The 21483-nt window shown below is 46.2% G+C and overlaps 1 protein-coding gene and 1 pseudogene across 1 annotated transcript; both read left to right on the top strand.

Annotated features, from left to right (window-relative positions):
* Nucleotides 1–1630, top strand: part of LOC121771836 — a 35928-nt pseudogene extending 34298 nt beyond the window's left edge.
* A 660-nt stretch (nucleotides 1631–2290) lies between these two features.
* Nucleotides 2291–5083, top strand: LOC121771169 (organic cation/carnitine transporter 4-like). Its single transcript, XM_042167955.1, has 2 exons — nucleotides 2291–2694; nucleotides 3791–5083. Exons 1-2 carry the CDS (start codon nucleotides 2328–2330, stop codon nucleotides 4954–4956), a joined length of 1533 nt encoding a protein of 510 aa, XP_042023889.1. The 5' UTR covers nucleotides 2291–2327; the 3' UTR covers nucleotides 4957–5083.
* The last annotated feature ends 16400 nt before the right edge of the window (nucleotides 5084–21483 follow it).

Raw genomic sequence — 21483 nt, 5'->3', positions numbered from 1 at the left:
AGTTGCGCACCATACTCTCGTTGCGCTCGATCGTTCCCGGCGGCCGGTTTTCATTGTACCGGCGAGAGACGCGCTACCAAAAGTGATCGCCGGATTGGTTCGTGCCAACCACCGCATCTTCGGAGATTTCCAAGTACGCCTTGAACAATTTATCCATCTCCGCCGGAGTGTACGGTGTGCGGACACCGCGAGTAGGAGGAGGCGGAGTTTGGAAGGGGGCGGTCGGCCTAGGCTCCGGTGTCCACCCGTATCGCCCTTCGGAGGCACCTTGGTCGTCGATTGGGTATGGCCGGTAGCCACCCGGAATGCCCGAATCTTAGGTTTGAGGAGGGGCCGAATATTCTGTTTCCGGACTAGGAAACGGTTGTGAACCGAACCATTAGGGGTTCCAACCGTGAGAGGACGGGTGGTCATCGCCTTGGCCGGACATTGTTATATTGTAGAGTATGAGAGAATGAAGATGAAAATGGATATGGGAGAATGAAGATGAGAATTGTGTAGTTTGATGTGAATTTTTGGGTGTGAAAGTGGAGGTATTTATAGATGAAAGTGTGTATTTTTGGGGAAATAAATAAAAAAAAAATAAAAAGTGGTAAAAAACCGTAATAAACGGATATATTTTTTTTTGGGAAGTGAATTTTTATTTTATTTTAAATCGTTTTTTTAATTAAAAACCGATGTTTAATTAAAAAAAGAAAAATTCAAATGCAATGGCTATGTCGTTGCTCGACGCCGTGCCAGCAGCGCAGACGGACGCGGGTTGGGCCACCACCGTTGTGGATGCTCTTATGCAGATGATTAGGTTGGCGGAGGTGTACTTTAAAGAGGCGGAGTGGTCTTTCAGCAGGTACAAGCCTACAATGGAGGAATATACAAAAGTGGCAGTTTTGTCTTCAGGATGCATGATGATGTCAATAAATTCATTAGCTGTCATCGATGATCCAATTAGCAACCAAGACTTTGATTGGGTTTTGAGTGAACCACCTATTATTAAATCATCTTTGATCATTACCAGGCTAATGGATGACCTTGCAGGATATGGGGTAACACTAATTCATCCTTTTCTTAATCTCTCATTTTAATATTCTCCAACCAAAAAATTAATAATTAGTAAAATATAAGCTTGTTAGCAAAACCAGATTAAATTGAAAAAGTCAGCAACTCATGTCAAATGGATTTTTATGATGATTTGCAAACTTACACAAATGGATTAATTTCTTTTTGACATGAGATTTACTGAATATTAGGTGGTTGTGCAACTTTCTTGATAAATCAAATCTCCCCAAGTAGGAGTAACTATTTATATGCATTCTGATTGTGATTATATAAAATGCACAGTTTGAAGAAAAGCTCTCAGCTGTGCATTACTACTACATGCCTGAAAATGGTGTGTCAGAGGAAGAAGCTTCTGCAGAGCTACGCAAACAAGAGAAAAATGCATGGAAGGTTCTAAACAAGGAAATTCTTCACCCAAGAGAAGCTTCCACTCCTATCCTTAAATGCGTTGTCCACTTTACTCGTGCGTGTCATAATGGTGCTATACACTGATGAAGCTGCATATGGTAATTCAAAAACTAAAACCAAAGACATGATCAAATCCGTGCTCGTTGACCCAGTCACCAATATTTAGCCACGAATAACACAATGGTTATGGTTTTATGTGTAAGTTATTGTACTAGTGCTGAGAACAACTAGGCTCAACCATTTTTATTTTATGTTTAACTATGTACTACCAAATAATTAACTAATTAAAAGCTCCATTGATTCTTGGAAATTTTAATTGATTGATGCATGTTCTTTATCACTTTACATCGAAGACGATTGGAATGTAGGAGTATCTATTTTTGTTGATGTGTTAGTTTGGTGGAAATTAGTTGATGGTGAATGAATTATCTTTAAAAATCAACCAGCTTGACAATGGAATGTATTATCAATTTTATTCATGTGCTGGTTTGGTGGAAATTAGTTTGATTATGGTGAATAAAATTTTACTTGTCGTGATGTTATTGATTTGTTTGAAATTAATTTGTGATAGTATTCGTTTATTTTAGAGCAAATTCAAAAGCGTAGCAGTAGTATCAACTTATCTCTTAGCTAGGGACAGGTTTGTTGATCATTCACCAACCCTCAAGTATGATGATTAACTAAAATAGAGGGACAGATTTCGTGTGAAAGGCTTAAAGCCAAATCAATTTACAATAAACATATGACAACCCATAGAATCAAAATCCTATTTATATATGTGATAGTGAGATAAAAGGGGTACAATTACATCACTTTCACATTCAAATCCCAATCCCAATCCCAATCCCTAAATCAAAAAAAAAATGTGGAAACACTCGCCTCCAAAATGTAGTGAGGCGGAGGCGGAGAGATTGTGCATGGACGAGATGCTGAAAAAGTATTGCGGCGAATTCGGGTGGTGGCAGCTGCGGCACTTTGTGCTGACGAGCATGGCGTGGGCGTTGGAGGCGTTCCACACGATGGTGGTGATATTCGCCGACCGCGAGCCGGCGTGGCGGTGCGTGAGCGGCGGGTGCGCAGAGGCGGCGAGCATTTGTGGGATGGAGGATGGCACGTGGGAATGGGTGGAGGGGCCGGGTAGCTCCACGGTCGCCGAGTTCGGCTTAGTTTGCGGCGACAAGTATAAAGTGGGGTTGGTTCAAGCCTTGTTTTTCGCCGGCTGCATGATCGGTAATTTTTTTTTTCTTTTTACAATCTTGGTAATACTCCATATAGCTAAACTAATTGGGATCTTCCTTCTATTAACTATTTTCACACAAAGATCTCATATCATCATGTTATATTTTCATATGTTTAGTTTGATTAAATGATAGCCTGTGGAGGTTAGAGCACGACCTCATCACGTGGAGAATAATTCAAAAAGTTATTTCTTGAAATATTATTCATTTAGGAATGTATATGTAGTAGTACACATCCACATTTTCATCCTCAAAAACCTCATCTCTTTACACATTCAAACTTCACTTTTTTGACGTTGCTTTTACATCTAGCTAGCACGCCTCACTTCCATTCAAAGTTTCTAACATGGCGGATATTACAAAATTATACACTACCTAATTAACTAACAACCATTTCCCAGTTTAAAAGTACGTATTGCTAGTTACTACTACCTCCTCCGTCCCTGAAAGTTTGTTCCATTTTTTCATTTCCGTCCGTCCCCCAAAGTTTGTCCCATTTCATTTTTTACCATTTTTGGTAGTGGATCTCATATTCCACTAACTCATTCCTACTAACATTTTATTATAAAACTAATATATAAAAGTAGGACCCACAATCCACTAACTTTTTCAACTCACTTTCTATTACATTTCTTAAAACCCGTGCCGGATCAAAGTGAGACAATATTTACGGGATGGAGGTAGTACTATTTAACTACTTCTCCATATATTAATCAATTTGATTTTGACATGATAGTAGTGGGCTATGGTAGGACTATGCGAAACATCTGAATTTATAATCAACAACTAGTTTTGCCTACAATATCTTTACTCGTGGAGTGGTTCTGTTTTTTCAATCCAATAAAAATTGTATTTAAGCGTGACAATTAAGAAGTGCGAATATAAAATACGTGAATAATTTGCTCTATTCCAAGTGCTATACTGTACTATTAGATTAGATGTCAGCACACAGACATAGGATGTCAACTAAATTTATGTTGACATTACTAATGTTAACATTGATAATATGTATAATAGACAAGTTAGAAATTGATCATATCCCCACTCATGTATACAGAGAATTTTAATACCATGTTAAATTTGATCAGGTGCTGGAATATTCGGGCATCTCTCCGACTCAAAGCTAGGAAGGAAAGGTTCCTTAGTAGTTGTTTGCATACTGAATGCCATTTTCGGTTGCTTGACCGCCCTCTCCCCTACCTACCCTGTCTACGTGGCCTTTCGCCTCCTCACCGGCGTCAGCACCGGCGGGGTCGGCCTCTGCGCCTTTGTCCTTGCCACCGAGCCCGTGGGCGCCACCAAGCGGGGCGCGGCTGGCATGTCCACCTTCTACTTCTTCTCGGGCGGGATCGCCGCCCTCTCCGGCATCGCCTACGCCTTCCGCTCGTGGCGGGCCCTCTACATCGCCACCTCCATCCCCTCCATCCTCTTCCTCGTCTTCGTCCTCCCCTTCGTCTCCGAGTCCCCCCGCTGGCACCTCATCCGCGGCGAGGTGGGCCCCGCCATGCAAACCATGCACGCCATCGCCCGGTCTAACGACGGGGACCTCCCGACCACCGCCCTCCTCGCCCTGGACGAGGAGGTCAGTGGCCATTCACCCCGGAGCACGTCTGCTAAGAGGGAGGCTGTCAATGGATCACTAGTGGACGTGCTCCGTTGCCCCTTGACCCGCGCCCGCCTCTTCCTGGCGGTCGCGGTCAACTTCTTCTGCTCGGTCGTCTACTACGGGCTGAGCTTGAACGTGGTGAACCTCGGCACCAATCTCTACCTCAACGTGTTCCTCAACGCGGTGGCGGAGATGCCCGCGTTCTTCCTCACAGCGGTGTTACTTGACAGATTCGGTCGGAAACCGCTGAGCATCGGAACGCAGTGGTTTAGCGGAGCATTCTGCCTCTTAGGAGGGATGATAAAGGGCTATGGGGTGTGGAAAATGGTTAGGATGGTCTGTGGGATTCTTGGGATATTTGGGATGGCGGGGACGTATAATTTGTTGTTTATCTACACGGTGGAGCTGTTTCCAACTGTTGTGAGGAATGCGGCGTTAGGGTGTGCGACGCAGGCTGCGCAGATGGGTGCGATACTAGCGCCGTTTGTAGTGGTGATGGGGGAGAGGGTGCCGTTCCTGGTGTTCGGAGCGTGTGGGGTGGCCGGAGGGATGCTTGCATTTTTGCTGCCGGAGACATTGAACCAGCCATTGTATGATACTATGGCCGGGATGGAAGAGGGAGAAGGAGGCAGAGCTTTGTTGAGTTAAAGAGTTTAATTATAGTACTACTAGCAAAGACTGTGTATGTTCGACTTGATTATATCTTGAAGTATTCTCTTGAGATTTTGTTGAAAAGAATGTGAATTCGTTATTTTGCACTAGTGGATCAACTACACATACAATGGGAACCACGTATCTCGCCTTGTATATTAAGTAAGTATTATTATCTGGCTAGTGGATACCTATACATAAAAGTCCAATTGAAAATGTGTAACTATTGTAACTTTGCATTTAAAAAATGAAATTATAGCCACAATTGATATGCAAAACACTAGGTTGATTTGCAAAGAATATGCTCAATTTTAGTTATACAGTAACTTATTCCAGGGACCGTGGATGATCTCTGTCACAACACCCTTCAGGTAGCCGTTGCGCTCGCCGAAGTCCAGGGACCGGAACCGCGCCGGCCCCTTGCGGTGATGGGTATGGGATTTGAACACCGAACCCGCTCCCTTACGCTGCGCTCTAATCACACGTCCCATTCTGCCACACACAAATGGAGATACGACAACTGGTGTACATAGATATAGGGTTTAGGCTTTAGGGTTTCCCTGATTGCTTTGTATTTGGGCCGGCCCAATCACTGTTCAAAATGGGTCCATACTAATAGATAAGATACACCAAGTACAATTCTCCAAGTTTGTAAACTCTTAGAACAATTTTTTTGCGATAAATATACTGTACTTTGAATATTTTTATAAAGAGTGTTAGTTGATGGGGTACGTACTAAACAAGCCCAATAGCAGTGACGGCCCATCAGCCCAAAGCCCAAGGAAGAGTATCATTTCGGCATTACCAAAGAGTTCGGCCCCAGCCTACAGCTCGGTAAAAGCCGACCAATCAGTTCGGCATTACCAAAGAGTTCGGCCCCAGCCTACAGCTCGGTAAAAGCCGACCAATCAAGCTCTACTCTCAGATCGGCAAAAGCTGCTCGGCAATAGTTCAGCAGTTCGGTCTCAGTATTCGACCGAACTGGGAGATAGTGGACCCATGCAGGATCTCATGACCACTACACGATCTATTTAGTGGTGTCAAATCATGCAGGATCTCATGCGGGATAAGCGGACCAAACAAAGAGGTAGTGGACCCATGCAGGATCTCCATGACCTCCACGACATCCACAACCATCATTAGTGGTGATGCAAGCCACGATCTTAGTTCAATGTATAAATAGAACTTAGATCAGATAGACTGGGGTTAAGCTCTCTGAGAGATCAAAGATCAAATAGCAAGTCTGTATTGTAAGCTGTAGCAAACAGATCAAGCAATACAACTCTGCTCTCTTTTCTTCCCGTGGACGTAGATTTACCTCAGTAAATCGAACCACGTAAATCTCTGTGTTGTGATCTGTATTTTCCAGCATTCATCACCATCAAAAATTCGCCACACCATCACTGGCGCCGTCTGTGGGAAACAGAGAACCAAATTTGTGATAAAGCGAATTTTTGACCCTTTTTCCACCCCAAAAAAAATGCATACCAGATCACATACTACCCGTAATACCGTTCGTGAAAACCATGAGGAAGCTAGTCCAGCCCGCAGGTCTGGAAAACAGCCTCGGGAGACATCTACTTCCAGTTTTCACGATGAAGGAACAAGCCGCTCAAAAGGTCCACACACCGAGTCTTCCCAGCAGCCTGATTTGAATGAGGCTGTCAAGCTGTTCTTGGCTGAGAAGCAGGATGAGTTCTTAGCCTTCCTGCAAAAGAGCCAAGAGCCGAAGACGAAAACGGTGGATTCTCCTTCCTCATCCAGACATGAAAGTCACTACCGCAGTAGTGCCGTGTCTTCCAGGAAGAAGAATCCTCAACCCCGACATGTTCCTGTTCCTCCTCGGTACCGGAATCACAGGAGATCTCCATCTCCTCCATACCGAAGAGATGTCGGGTTCGCCATGTACGGAGCATTGAAGACTCCGTTCTCAGACGATATCACCCGAACTCCCCTTCCACAGAACTACCGAACTCCGTCGATGACTTATGACGGGTTGGTGAATCCTCATGACTTCCTGGGACGCTATCAGTATAACATGGCGAACCAGGGTCTCAATGAGGTCCACATGTGCAAGCTGTTTCCCGAGCTGCTTATCGGGAACGCAAGAAGGTGGTTCGATAGCCTCCCCCAAGGCAGCATTAGATCTTACCGAGATCTAATGGATGCTTTCCACAGGAGGTTCTTTCAGAAAGCGGAAGCCCGAATCACTTCGGCTCAGCTGCTTTCTATACGTCAAGGTCGCGACGAAAAGATCAGCGACTTTATGACGAGATTCCACAAGGAATGCCTACAAGTAGATGATCTCAATGATCTACTTGTCATTTCGGCATTCCAAAATGGAATCCTGCCCGGAGCTCTCTACAGAAAGCTCGTGGAATGCAGTCCGCAAACAGCTCAACAGATGTGGGACATTGCGGACCAGTTCTCCCGTGCCGATGAGGCAGACCGTCGCAAACGGTCTTTAGACAGCTCATCCCGAGGAGACAGGAGGAAGCCCGATCATAGCGATCAGGGACAAACTCGCCGAACTCCTTTTGGCGATCAGGGACATCCTCGCCGAACTCCTTTTGAAAGGATTCAAAGGACTCCGGTGCAAGACCGATTGGGGCCACGTCTCAATCCTGAGAAGCCGCCCGCCCGCCGTGATTCCGGTTGAGATCGGCGTACCCAGTCCCCGAACTCTAAATTTCTCCTCAGAAATGAATGATGACGGACTGAGAGCCGAACTAGATCTGGCCGAAGAAAGAAGAGAATTGGCCTGCATAAAAGCAGCCAAGTACAAGGAGCAAGTAGCCCGGTATTATAACCAAAGGGTGAAAAAGCTGCAATTTCAAGTGGGAGATCTCGTCTTGAGAAACAACGAAGTAAGCCGAGCAGAAAAGCTGGGCAAACTCGAACCCACATGGGAAGGTCCATATCGGGTGTCAGAAGTCCTCGGCAAAGGGTCTTACAAATTGACTCACATGTCAGGAGAACAAGCACCCCGAACATGGTACATTTCCAACCTCATGAAGTTCCATTTGTAAGAGACAGTCCGGTCAGTCAGTCTTGTGTCTAGTTCGGTCCTAGGGGTATGTGCTTTCTTTGTGCTTGTTCGTCCTTTTTTGTCTATGTGCGTTTGGTTTGTCTATGTGCGTCCCGTTCGTTTATGTGCGTCTTGCTTGTCTAGGTGTGTTTTGTCTATGTGCGTGTCGTCTCTTACAAATGTTACTGAGGTATCTTGTTCTTCAAAGGCTGATCCCCTTTTTAGAACATATATAAGCCAACGATTGTGAGTCCAAGCTTCTAAGGAGGATACAAGACCACAATTCAGCTTAAGAAACAAGCAGTTCGTCTGAAACGAACTGCAACAAAGGGAAAGTCCGATCCACGCGATAAAACTCGCCGAATTAGGACAAGGGAAAGTCCAATCCACGCGATAAAACTCGCCGAATTAGGACAAGGGAAAGTCCGATCCAAGCGATAAAACTCGCCAAATTAGGACACAAGCTTAGTCCGGTCAAAGAAGTTTACTTCATAAAGACCAAAGACGAGTCCGGTCAAAGAAGTTTATTTCATAAGACCAAAGACGAGTCCGGTCAAAGAAGTTTACTTCATAAGACCAAAGACGAGTCCGGTCAAAGAAGTTTACTTCATAAAGACCAAAGACGAGTCCGGTCAAAGAAGTTTATTTCATAAGACCGAGGACCAAGTCCGGTCAAAGAAGTTTACTTCATAAGACCGAGGACAAGTACGATGAAATTATTTCGCTGAGCTGTTAATACGCAGTGTTAGAAGCGAAATGAAAATTTCATTTATTAAATCTTGTTCGGCATACAACTCCGCTACCCTACAAAATGGCGTTACGCTATTACAAATGACTATTCTATTGTCCAGGGTTGCTAAAGTTGAGCCACCTATTCACAAAATCCCCATGAAGCCGAGTTCGGGCGTTCCGGGCAGCTGAAGAATAAGCAGGTTGACGAGATGCTCTGATCGACCTGCCGCCTCTTCCCTGAGCCCGAGAAGCTCTAGCACCTCGGCGGCGAAGAGTCTCTTCACGAATCATTTGCCGATCTTGCTCACTCATAGTCACCGCTCCTCTGCGAACTTCAGTCCGTCCTCGACTTGACGTCTCCGGTTGTTCCTGAGTTCGTTGCTGACTTGGAGTAGGATTTTGAGCAAGTGAATCAGAAGTTTGAGCTGGAGTGCGAGCATCTGTTGGCGGGAAATGCCTAAGGAATCTCTCGATTGAAGGACGCCGGGAAAGAATGATGTCGTACCGAGAAGCATAGCGCCGCAATGAATTCACGACTTGTTGGCAAACCGAGCTCTCCAGCGCATTGTTCCTCCGGAGTACATGATATTCCTCCCACAGTTCGTCAACTCGTTCCTGAACTTCAGAGATGGTCATTCCCCCGCGCCTGCAGATGAAATCCTCATACGCAGTCCTCTCAGCGACGGCGGTATTCAGCTCGGCCTCCAGATCTTTCTTTTCGGACTCTAAGTCCTTATTGTCGGCCTCCAGCTTCACTGAACGAGCCAAGAGTTCGTCATTCTTCACCTGGTCAGCTATGGCTCTTTTCTCAGCTTCGTCTAAAGCCGAAGAGTACAGCCGCTTCCAGTGAAGTACCTCCAGCTCCTTAAGAGTTCAGAATATAGAGCAGCTATGTCAGTTCGGCATTTCAGATTACTGAGCAGGTAGTAAACCACAACAGGAGTAAAAGAGAGTACGAAAGGCTATACGAAGACACAAGAGCAGAAAGAAGAATTTTTTCATTCATAAGAAAAAAAATTTTCTACACAAGGGCTTCAAGGCCGTTTTACAAGAAGGAAGAAACTAAACTAAGAGAAGGGAGACGAAATCATACTCCACCAGCTTCGTCTCCGCCTTCTCGGTGAGGTTCAGCTTCCTTCTCCTTGTCTGCTTCAGCTTCAGCCTCGGCCTCCCTGCTCTCCCCAGCCTGCTCGGCGCTACCGTAGCCGATCTGCTGCGCCTCCTGCTCGGCCTGCTCATCGCCGGTCTGCCGCTCATGCTGCTCGGTCTCACCCTCTCCATGGAAAATTGGAGCGGGTGAAACTGACCCTATGGAGGCAAAGATAGCCTCCATATTCTCATCGCGGTCAGCTCGGCAACTACGAACTTGGTCTGCAGAAAGCAGGACCGAGGACGAAGCAAGCTCCTCAAGCACCGGCAGACTCTGAAGCCGAGCTGCTATCTCTCGGCCGTACAGCGGCAGGATGACTTCGGGACCCTGCTCGGCTTTATCGGTCATCAGTTTCAGCAGATCACCGACAAAGGCCGAAAATTGATTGCTCAGAAAGAGTTTCTCCGCGAAAGCACGGAGAACCTCTCCTTGGGCAACCACGGCGGCAGCATCCCTCCGTTTCGTCTGCTCTCGCTGGATGACGAGCTGGTTTTTGGCAAACTGAGCTTCATCTTGGGCCGAAATCCTAGCAGCTCTGGCTTTCTCAAAGTTTGCCTCAGCCTGCTCGGCCCGATGACAAGCAGCCGCCAACTTCCTCTGCATCTCAGCATAGTCGTTGGACGCTTTGGAGAGTTCGACGGCGACGAGCTTGGAGAGCATATCGTTCCTCTGAAAATGGAAAAAGCAAAAAGTCAACAGAGGGGCTACAAAAAATACAGAAAAAAAAAGCAAGGCCAGAAAATCAAGAAGAAAGTTCACCTCGGCGAAGTCCGTGGGCCATAAAAAGGGCTCACAGATATGTTCCGAAGGAGGCGCCAAGACCACGTCTTTCTCCGGCGCTCTTGGGGGCTTCTGGGTCTTCCCCTTCCTACTTGCCGAAGTCGACTCCGGCTTCTTTGGATCCGAAGAGGTCTTTTGCCTCTTCGGATTCTTCTCGGCATCAGACGCCGAGCTGCTGGTTTTCGGCCTCTCCGGTTCCTTAGATTCGGAGGATTTGCGACCGAACTTGTTTAGCAAGTTCACTGCCAAAAATTAAGAAAACAAGGTTAGTTTTCGTCGTCAAGGCAGTAATGCATAAAAAAGAAATCCTCACCCTCAGCCTCTTCGTCCGAAGACAAGGAGTCGAACACGAAGTCGCCCTTGACGAGCTCAGACTCCGAGTACTGCTTCCTAATCATGGGAATCTTATTGAGCTCGGCCTCGAGCTCGTCCAACGGTTCTACCCGAGGATGAGGAATAACGGACTTCGGCCCTCTCCAGGAAAAGTCCGAAGCCGAAGTCCTATTATAAAAAAAGAAGCGATTTTGCCATTTCGGCCATTTGGTTTTACAAAAAGCTCTAAAGGGCTGTAAAGGGATCAAGTAAAACCAAGATCCCTTCCTCTTAAACTGGAAGAAATTAAGGATTGCCCTCAGAGACAGATCCTTATCTAGCCTACGCAGTTCGGCAGCAAAGGCCGATAAGTGCCTCCAAGAGTTCGGAGTCACCTGACCTAAAGGGAGTTGAAAAAAATCTAGCAGCTCTACAAAGGCAGGGGGAAGAGGGAAACGAAGCCCGCATTCCAAGCCGGCTTCATAAACGGTGGCGTAACCCTCCGGCGGGGAGTCAGCCCTATGAAGGTCGTCGGGAATCGCAACCTTCCCCCCAGGAAAAAAATTTTTTTTCGTGTAAGGATATCACAGTATCCTTACTCAAGATGCTGTGAAAATACTCTACGGTCTTCTCCCCGGATTCTTTCCGGCTAGAAGACCCCTTGCCCCTTTTCCTACCGCTACCTGACTCAGAAGAAGAAGAAGAAGACATAGTTCTTACTCTTTGAAAGTTTGAAGAAATTCTGAAGAAACTCTTGAAAGCGGAAGGAAATTTTTACGCAAAAGAGAGAGGATGCAGAAGAAGCAATAGCAAAAGTATTCAAATGATGAAGAAAGGACGTATTTATCAGATTCGGAGAAGATTTCAAAATCATCGCACCGTTTCGAATCCCACCTTTTCAGGATTCAACGGCCGGATTTTACTGTCGCATTTAATGCAGTCACGCGCAAGGCACGTCCCCTGACGTCAGCCTCCCCCGTACCTTTATCCAGAATGCCGAAGTGACTCGCTTCGCCGAAGTGATTCACTTCGCTTTTCGGGGGGGGGTAGTGATGGGGTACGTACTAAACAAGCCCAATAGCAGTGACGGCCCATCAGCCCAAAGCCCAAGGAAGAGTATCATTTCGGCATTACCAAAGAGTTCGGCCCCAGCCTACAGCTCGGTAAAAGCCGACCAATCAGTTCGGCATTACCAAAAAGTTCGGCCCCAGCCTACAGCTCGGTAAAAGCCGACCAATCAAGCTCTACTCTCAGATCGGCAAAAGCTGCTCGGCAATAGTTCAGCAGTTCGGTCTCAGTATTCGACCGAACTGGGAGATAGTGGACCCATGCAGGATCTCATGACCACTACACGATCTATTTAGTGGTGTCAAATCATGCAGGATCTCATGCGGGATAAGCGGACCAAACAAAGAGGTAGTGGACCCATGCAGGATCTCCATGACCTCCACGACATCCACAACCATCATTAGTGGTGATGCAAGCCACGATCTTAGTTCAATGTATAAATAGAACTTAGATCAGATAGACTGGGGTTAAGCTCTCTGAGAGATCAAAGATCAAATAGCAAGTCTGTATTGTAAGCTGTAGCAAACAGATCAAGCAATACAACTCTGCTCTCTTTTCTTCCCGTGGACGTAGATTTACCTCAGTAAATCGAACCACGTAAATCTCTGTGTTGTGATCTGTATTTTCCAGCATTCATCACCATCAAAAATTCGCCACACCATCATTAGTCATATACCTCTTCCTAAGCTCATACAACTATTTTACGATCATATCATCTCCATACCCCCTTAATGCTTTACCGAGCTCAAATCTTAAGTTATTGAAAATATGTCTTTGCGTTTTTTAAATATAATTAACAATTAAATGTTGAATACTCCAGATTTTATGTGATCCAAATCCTTGTATATTTACTGTAATCCTTATTGACAACGTGGAATGCAACGAGACGCCAAATTATACATTAAAGTAGTCAAGATTTGCAGATTATAAATCTACAACTGCACGTACCAAGTTATTTTTTAAAAACAACAAAAACCAAGTTACAAATCTATAACGTCATCGATAATCCATTTCTAAATCCAATCAAACTTCATTAATAATATAGGCTTCATGTTACCATCTCAAACTTTGTCACAAACACACCACTCAACTCCTAAATAACCATAAAACTATCTAAATAATTCTAAAATAAATTACTCCTATGTAAATTTCAGAAACTACAAAATCAAAATAATTAATCACATGATTTTTTTTCATTTTAAAAATTCACATGTCTACACACGTAATTAATGCTGAAATTGAAACGCCCAAATCACATTTTAACTCCAGATAATTCAACTAGCTAAAACACAATCACAAATGATCATATTAAACCTAAAAAGAAAAAGAAGAAGAGAAAGATAAAGGAAAAAGTAAAAAAGCAAAAAAAAAAGGGAAAAGAATTCGCGTGAGGCTTGGCCGTATTAGAATACAACTGCGGGGCGATTGCAACCCGGCTATTCCCAAGCAACACCGACACTACATCCGGTCCGACAAAAATTAGCTGCGTGATGTGATGGATCCGCGAATTTCTGATGTTTGTAAATGCTGGTAGAGAATAAAGACTACGACACAATGAATTTACGTGGTTCGATTTACTGAAGTAAATCTACGTCCACGGGAAGAAGGGAGGACAAGATTGTATTGCTTGATCTGGGATTACAGCTTACAACACAGACTTGCTATATGCTATTTTATCTCTAGAGAGCTTAACCCTTTTCTATCTGATCTAAGTTCTATTTATATATTGAACTAAGATCGTGGCTTGCATCACCACCCTAAGTCGTGGATGTCGTGTAGGTCATGGCCTAAGATCGTGGATGTAGCGTAGGTCATGGCCTACGATCGTGGCCTGAGTTGACACCAAGTGGTAGTGGGTGTGTTGGAAGTTGTGGAAATCCTGTATGGGTCCACTAACTCCTTGTTCGGTCGAATACTGAGACCGAACTGCTTTGGTTGCCGATCTGAGAGCAGAGCTTGATGCCGACCTGAGAGCAGAGCTTGATTGGTTGGCTTTTACCGAGCTGTAGGCTGAGGCCGAACTCTTTGTTCGGTCGAATACTGAGACCGAACTGCTTTGGTTGCCGATCTGAGAGTAGAGCTTGATTGGTTGGCTTTTACCGAGCTGTAGGCTGAGGCCGAACTCTTTGGTAATGCCGAACTCATACTCTTCCTTGGGCTTTGGGCTGATGGGCCGTCATTGCTGTTGGGCTTGTTTAGTACGCACCCCATCACTACCCCCCCCGAAGGGCGAAGTGAATCACTTCGGCGAAGTGAGTCACTTCGGCATTCTGGATAAAGGCAAGGGGGAGGCTGATGTCAGGGGACGTGCCTTGCATTAAATGCGACAGTAAAATCCGGCCGTTGAATCCTGAAAAGGTGGGATTCGAAACGGTGCGACGATTTTGAAATCTTCGCCGAATCTGATAAATACCTCCTTTCTTCATCATTGAAGCACTTTTGCGACTGCTTCTTCTGCACTCTCTCTTTTTTGCGAAAATTCTCTCTCCGCTTTCAAGAATTTCTTCAGACTTTCTTCACCTTCAAAAAGTAAGAAAAATGTCTTCTTCTTCTTCTTCGGAGTCGGGTATCGGTAGGAGAGGCGGTAAGGGGTCTTCTGGCCGGAAAGAGTCCGGGGAGAAGACCGTAGAGTATTTCCATAGTATTTTGAGTAAGGATACTGTGATATCCCTACCCGAAAAATACTTTTTTCCTGGGGGGAAGGCGGTGGTACCTGACGGTGATCATAGGGCTGACTCCCCGCCGGAGGGTTACGCCACCGTGTACGAGGCCTGCTTAGAATGCGGGCTTCGTTTCCCCCTCCCTTCTGCCTTTATAGATTTACTAGATTTTTTTCAGCTTCCTTTAGGCCAGGTGACTCCGAACTCTTGGAGGCACTTGTCGGCCTTCGCTGCCGAACTCCGTAAGTTAGGAAGGGATTTGTCTTTGAAGGCGATCCTTAAATTCTTTCAATTTAAGAGGAAGGGGTCTTGGTTTTACTTGATCCCTGTACAGCCCTTTAGGGCCTTTTGTAAAACGAAGTGGCCGAAGTGGCAAAACCGCTTCTTCTACTATGATAGGACCGCGGCTCCTAGTTTTCCCTGGAGAGGGCCGAAGTCCGTTATCCGTCATCCTCGGCCTGAACCGTTGGACGAGCTCGATGGCGAGCTCAACAAGATTCCCATAGTTAGGAAACAATACACGGAGTCTGAGCTCGTCAAGGGCGACGTCGTGTTCGACATCTCGTCTTCGGACGAAGAGGCCGAGGGTGAGGATTTCTCTTTATCTTTATGCTCTACTGCTTTAACGAAGAAAACTAACCTTGCTTTCTTGCTTTTTGGCAGTGTATATGCTGAACAAGGCTATCCGAAAGTCCTCCGAGCTTGTGGAGCCGGAGAGGCAGAGAGCCCCTCGCTCGGCGTCTGAAGCCGAGAAGAATCCGAAGAGGCAAAGAACCTCTTCTTCGGATCCGAAAGAGCCGGAGCCGTGTTCGGCTAAAGGGAAGGGGAAATTTCATGAGTCCCCAAGAGTGCCGGGGAAAGACCTGGTCATCTCCGAGGTGGTTGCAGACATCCCGGAACACGTCCCTGAGCCTTTTCAATGGCCGACGAATTTTGTGGAGGTAAGCTTTCTAACTTGGCTTCTTTTCCACATTTTTTGATGGCCATTCTGTTGAGTTTTTTCCTTGTTCATCTTCAGAGAGCCAAGCTCGTCTCCGTGGAGCTCTCCAAAGCATCCCACGACTACGAGGAGATGCAGAAGAAGTTGCATCTTGCTCGTAGTCTGGCCGAACAGGCTGAGGTCAAATTTGAGAGGGCCCGAGCTGCTAGGATCTCGGCTCAGGATGAAGCCCGGTCAGCCAAAAACCAGCTCATCATCCTGCAAGAGCAGACGAAGCACCGGGAGGCTCAGAAGGAGGCTGCCGCCGTGGCTGCCCAGGGGGAGGCTCTCCGTGTTTACACGGAGAAACTCTTTTTGAGCAGCCAGTTCTCGGCCTTTGTCGGTAGTCTGGTAAGGCTAATTACCGATAAGGGCGAGCAGGGGGCCGACGTCGTGTTGCCTCTGTACAGCCGAGAGATAGCAGCTCGGCTTCAGAATCTGCCGCTCCTTGAGGAGCTCGCTTCATCCTCGGTCCTGCTTTCTGCAGACCGAGTCCGGAGTTGTCGAGCTGATCGGGACGAGAACCTGGAGGCTATCTTTGCCTCCGTGGGACCCGTTTCACCCGCTTCGACTTACAACGGAGAGGGTGAGGCCGAGCCGCTGGAGCTGGAGGCCGAAGTCGAGCGGGCCGGGCATCCGGAGAAGGAAGCCGATCAGGAGGCGGAGGCGAGGCCGGCAGGATGCGAGGCCGAGGCTGAGGTAGCTCAGGAGAAAGAAGCTGAACCAGACCGAGGATCCGGAGACGAAGCTGGCGGAGTATGATTTCGTCTCCCTTCTCTTAGTCTAGTTTCTTCCTTGTAAAATGGCCTTGAAGCCCTCCTAGTGTAAAAAATATTTTCCTTGTGAATGAAAAATTCTCTACACTTGTCTTCGTATAGCTTTTCGTACTCGCCTTTATTCCTGTTGTATTTTACTATCTGCTCGGTACAGCTGCCGAACTAATATAGCTGCTTTGTACTCAAGGAGATGGAGATACTTCACTGGAAACGGCTGTACTCTTCGGCTTTAGACGAAGCTGAGAAAAGAGCTATAGCCGATCAGACGAAGAATGACGAGCTTCTGGCTCGTTTAGTGAAGCTGGAGGCCGATAATAAGGACTTAGAGTCCGATAAGAAGGATCTGGAGGCCGAGCTGAATACGACCGTTGCTGAGAGGACTGCGTACGAGGATTACATCCGTGTGCGCGGGGGAGTGACCATATCAGATGTTCAGAGTCGAGTTGACGAACTGTGGGAGGAATATCATGTACTCCGGAGGAACAATGCGCTGGAGAGCTCGGCTTGCCAACAAGTTGTGAAATCATTACGGCGCTGGGCTTCTCGGTACGACATCATTCTTTCCCGGCGTCCAGCAATCGAGAGATTCCTTAGGCATTTCCCGCCAACAGATGCTCGCACTCCAGATCAAGCCTCTGGTTCCCTTGTTCAAAATCCTACTCCAAGTCAACAACGAACTCCGGATCAGCCGGAAACGTCAAGACGAGAACGGGCTCAGGAGCAACCGGAATCGTCAAGACAGGGACGGACTGAAATTCGCCGAGGAGTTGTGACTATGAGCGAGCAAGATCAGCAGATGCTTATTGCAGAGACTCTTCATCGCCGAGGGGTTAGAGCTTCTGGGGCTCGCGGAAGAGGTGTTGGGTCGAGGATAGCATCTCGTCGACCTGCTTATTCTTCATCTGCTCGGAACAACCGAACTCGGCTTCCAGAGGATTTTGTGAATAGGTGGCTCAACTTTAGCAACCCCGGACAGTAGAATAGTCCTTTGTAATAGCGTAACGCCATTTTGTAGGGTAGCGGAGTTGTATGCCGAACAAGATTTGAAAAAATGAAATTTTGTTTTCGCTTCTAACACTGTGTATTTACAGCTTAGCGAAAAAATTTCATCGTACTTGTCCTAGGTCTTATGAAGTAAACTTCTTTGACCGGACTTGGTCCTTGGTCTTATGAAGTAAACTTCTTCGACCGGACTTGGTCCTTGGTCTGATGAAATAAACATCTTTGACCGGACTCGTCTTTGGTCTGATGAAATAAACATCTTTGACCGGACTCGTCTTTAGTCTGATGAAATAAACATCTTTGACCGGACTCGTCTTTGGTCTGATGAAATAAACATCTTTGACCGGACTCGTCTTTGGTCTGATGAAATAAACATCTTTGACCGGACTCGTCTTTGTGTTCTAATTTGGCGATTTTTGTCGCCGGGATCGAACTTTCCCTTGTCCTAATTCGGCGAGTTTTATCGCGTGGATCGGACTTTCCCAGTTAACCGAAGTGGTCTTATGCAGTAAACCTCTTTGACTAGACATGGTCGTCATCGGTCTTATGAGGTAAACTTCTTTGACCGAACTTGGTCGTCCTAATTCGGCGAGGTTTATCGCGTGGATCGGACTTTCCCTTATTGCAGTTCGTTTCAGACGAAGTGCTTATTTCTTAAGCCGAATTGTGGTCTTGTATCTTCCTGAGAAGCTTGGACTCACAATCGTTGGCTTATTGCAGTTCGTTTCAGACGAAGTGCTTGTTAAGCTGAATTGCGGTCTTGTATCCTCCTTGGAAGCTTGGACTCACAATCGTTGGCTTATTGCAGTTCGTTTCAGACGGACTGCTTGTTAAGCTGAATTGTGGTCTTATATCCTCCTTAGAAGCTTGGACTCGCAATAGTCTTTAATAATCGATCTAAAAAGGGGATCAGTCTTTAAAGAACGATATACCTTGGTACCATTTGTAAGAGACGACAAGCACATAGAGACAAAACACATAGAGAAAAAATGAAAAAGATGAAAGAAAAAAAACTTTAAACTTTTTTTTTAAAAAACGACAAGTAAAAGGTACAAGTAAGAAACAAACAAATAAAAACATATACCCCTATGACCGAACTAGACACGAGACGGACTGACCGGACTTTTGTCTCTTACAAGTGGAACTTCTTGAGGTTGGAGACGTGCCATGTTCGGGGTACTTGTTCTCCTGACATGTGAGTCAATTTATAAGACCCTTTGCCGAGGACTTCTGACACCCGATATGGACCCTCCCATGTGGGTTCGAGTTTGCCCAGCTTTTCTGCTCGGCTTACTTCGTTGTTTCTCAAGACGAGATCTCCCACTTGAAATTGAAGCTTTTTCACCCTTTGGTTATAATACCGGGCTACTTGCTCCTTATACTTGGCTGCTTTTATGCACGCCAATTCTCTTCTTTCTTCGGCGAGATCTAGTTCTGCTCTCAGTCCGTCGTCATTCATTTCTGAGGAGAAATTTAGAGTTCGGGGACTGGGTACGCCGATCTCCACCGGAATTACGGCTTCAGTGCCGTACACCAGACTATACGGAGTTTCACCGTTGGAGGTTTTGGGTGTAGTTCGGTAGGACCATAGGACTTGAGGGAGATTTTCTACCCATTGTCCTTTGGCTTGTTCTAACCGAGCTTTTAACCCCTTCACCAGAATCCGGTTCGTTACTTCCGTTTGTCCGTTTGCTTGGGGATGGGAGACCGAAGTGAACCGCTGTTGAATGTTCAGCTCTTGGCACCAATTCTTGAACGTCTTGTCGGTGAACTGAGTCCCATTATCCGAGATGAGGATGTGGGGTATGCCAAATCGGCACACTATGTTCTTCCAGACGAAGTCCAATGCCTTTGAGCTCGTTATCGTAGCTAATGGTTCAGCCTCCACCCACTTCGTGAAGTAGTCCACGGCAACGATGAGGAATTTCATTTGCCGAGGAGCTTGAGGAAGTGGTCCCACTATGTCTATGCCCCATTGCATGAAAGGCCAAGGGCTTTGCATAGTGTATAGATCGGTCTGCGGCATCCTTGGGACATTTGCATGAATTTGGCACTTCGTACACTTCTTGACGAGCTGCACTGCCTCTTGTACCATGGTTGGCCAATAATATCCCCATCTCAGAACTTTTTTAGCTAAAGCTCTGGCTCCGATGTGGCTACCGCACGATCCTTCATGAACTTCTCTGAGGATGTAGTCCGTCTCTTCTGGTCCTACGCACCGCAATAACGGCTGGAGGTAAGACTTTCTAAAGAGGACTCCTTCATGAAGTTCGTACCGAAGTGCTCGGCACGTGATCTTCCGAGCTTCTCTCTTATCCTCGGGCAATTGTCCTTGATCCAGATACTGCAAGATCGGCGTCATCCAGTTCGGCGAGCTGGATACTGAATGTACCTCGGCTTCATCAATGCTTCGATGCATTAATTCTTCCGCCTTTGAGCTCGGATCTGAGGCCAACTTACTTAAGGTATCTGCTCGGCTATTTTCCGCTCTGGGAATGCGGATTATCCGAAAATAGGAGAAACTTCGGCTGATGCTTTGCGCTTTGTCCAAATACTTCTTCATTCTCTCGTCACGAGCTTCACTTGTACCCAACATGTGATTTACTATGACTTGTGAATCACAATTGACTTTGAGAGATTTGACGAGCAGACTTTGCGCTAACTGGAGTCCGGCCAGGAGGGCTTCGTACTCGGCTTCATTATTAGTAGTGGGGAATAGGAATCGAAGTGAGTAGGTTACCTCGTGTCCATCGGGAGCGACAAGTAAAATACCAGCTCCACTTCCCATCTTGTTCGAAGCTCCATCTACGAATCCGCTCCAGCAGTCCGGCGGCTCTACTTCGGATTCCAAGGGCTGTGCTAGTTCGGCATTGGCAGAATTCTTCTGTTCGGCAATAACAGGAATTGCTTGATCGAACTTTGCTTCTGCAAGAAAATCTGCCAAGGCTTGTCCCTTGATGGCTTTCCGAGGTAGATATTCAATTGTGTGCTCTCCCAACTCTATAGCCCACTTGGCGATTCTGCCTGATGCTTCTGGTTTGGTCAACACTTGCCGAAGTGGCAGATCAGTTAAGACGCATACCTTGTGAGCATAGAAGTATGGCCGCAGTCTCCTTGCTGCATTTACTAATGCCAGAGCAATCTTTTCCAGAGGTTGATACCTGGTTTCTGGACCTCTTAATGCTCGGCTTGTAAAATAGATGGGAAGCTGCTTTAGGCCTTCTTCTCGTACAAGCACCGCGCTGATGGTTTGATCCGATGCCGCTAAGTATAAGAATATTACTTCGGCTTCGGTTGGAGCAGAAAGAATAGGAAGCTCGGCTAGATAACTTTTGAGCTCGTCAAAGGCCTTTTTCTGCTCGGCTCCCCACTCGAACTTTGGTGCCTTTTTCAACACCTTGAAGAACGGCAGTTGCTTTTCGGCTGCTTGGGAAAGGAATCGATTCAGTGCGGCTAGACATCCGGTTAGCCTTTGCACGTCATGTATGGACTTCGGCATTGCCATGTTCTGAACGACTTGAACTTTTGAGGGGTTTGCCTTGAGTCCGTCCTTTGAAACCCAACAACCCAGAAACTTTCCCGAATCTACCAAAAAGGTACACTTTTGGGGATTAAGTTTGAGGTTGGCTTTCTTGAGCACGTTGAGAGTGGACTTGAGGTTGTGCTCGTACTCCGAAGTGCTTTTGCTTTTGACGACTATATCGTCAACATACACTTCGACCTCCTTTCCAATCAGGTGCCGAAAAAGCTTGTCTACCATCCTTTGATAAGTGGCTCCGGCATTCTTTAAACCGAATGGCATCTTTTTATAAGCGAAAATGCCGAAATCAGTAATGAAGGCCGTCTTTGAAGCGTCAATCTCATCCATTAAAACTTGATGGTATCCTTTGTATAGATCAAGAAAACAAAAAATTTCAAAGCCTATCAAAGCTTCTACTTTTTTATCTATGTTCGGAAGGGGATAGCAATCTTTGGGACAGTGCTTATTTAGATCGGTGAAATCTATGCACATCCGCCATCCTCCTTCCTTTTTCTTG

The sequence above is a fragment of the Salvia splendens genome, chromosome 16 (genome assembly GCF_004379255.2).
Source record: "Salvia splendens isolate huo1 chromosome 16, SspV2, whole genome shotgun sequence".
Taxonomy (NCBI): Eukaryota; Viridiplantae; Streptophyta; class Magnoliopsida; order Lamiales; family Lamiaceae; genus Salvia; species Salvia splendens.
This window is presented reverse-complemented; position numbering and strand designations above follow the sequence as displayed.

What these genes read in the sequence shown, in the direction of transcription:
- LOC121771169 (XM_042167955.1), top strand. Translation starts at nt 2,328, where the DNA reads ATGTGGAAACACTCGCCTCCAAAATGTAGTGAGGCGGAGGCGGAGAGA. An exon ending in TTTCGCCGGCTGCATGATCG is followed by an intron (nt 2,695 to 3,790) that starts GTAATTTTTTTT and finishes AAATTTGATCAG; the next exon opens with GTGCTGGAATATTCGGGCAT.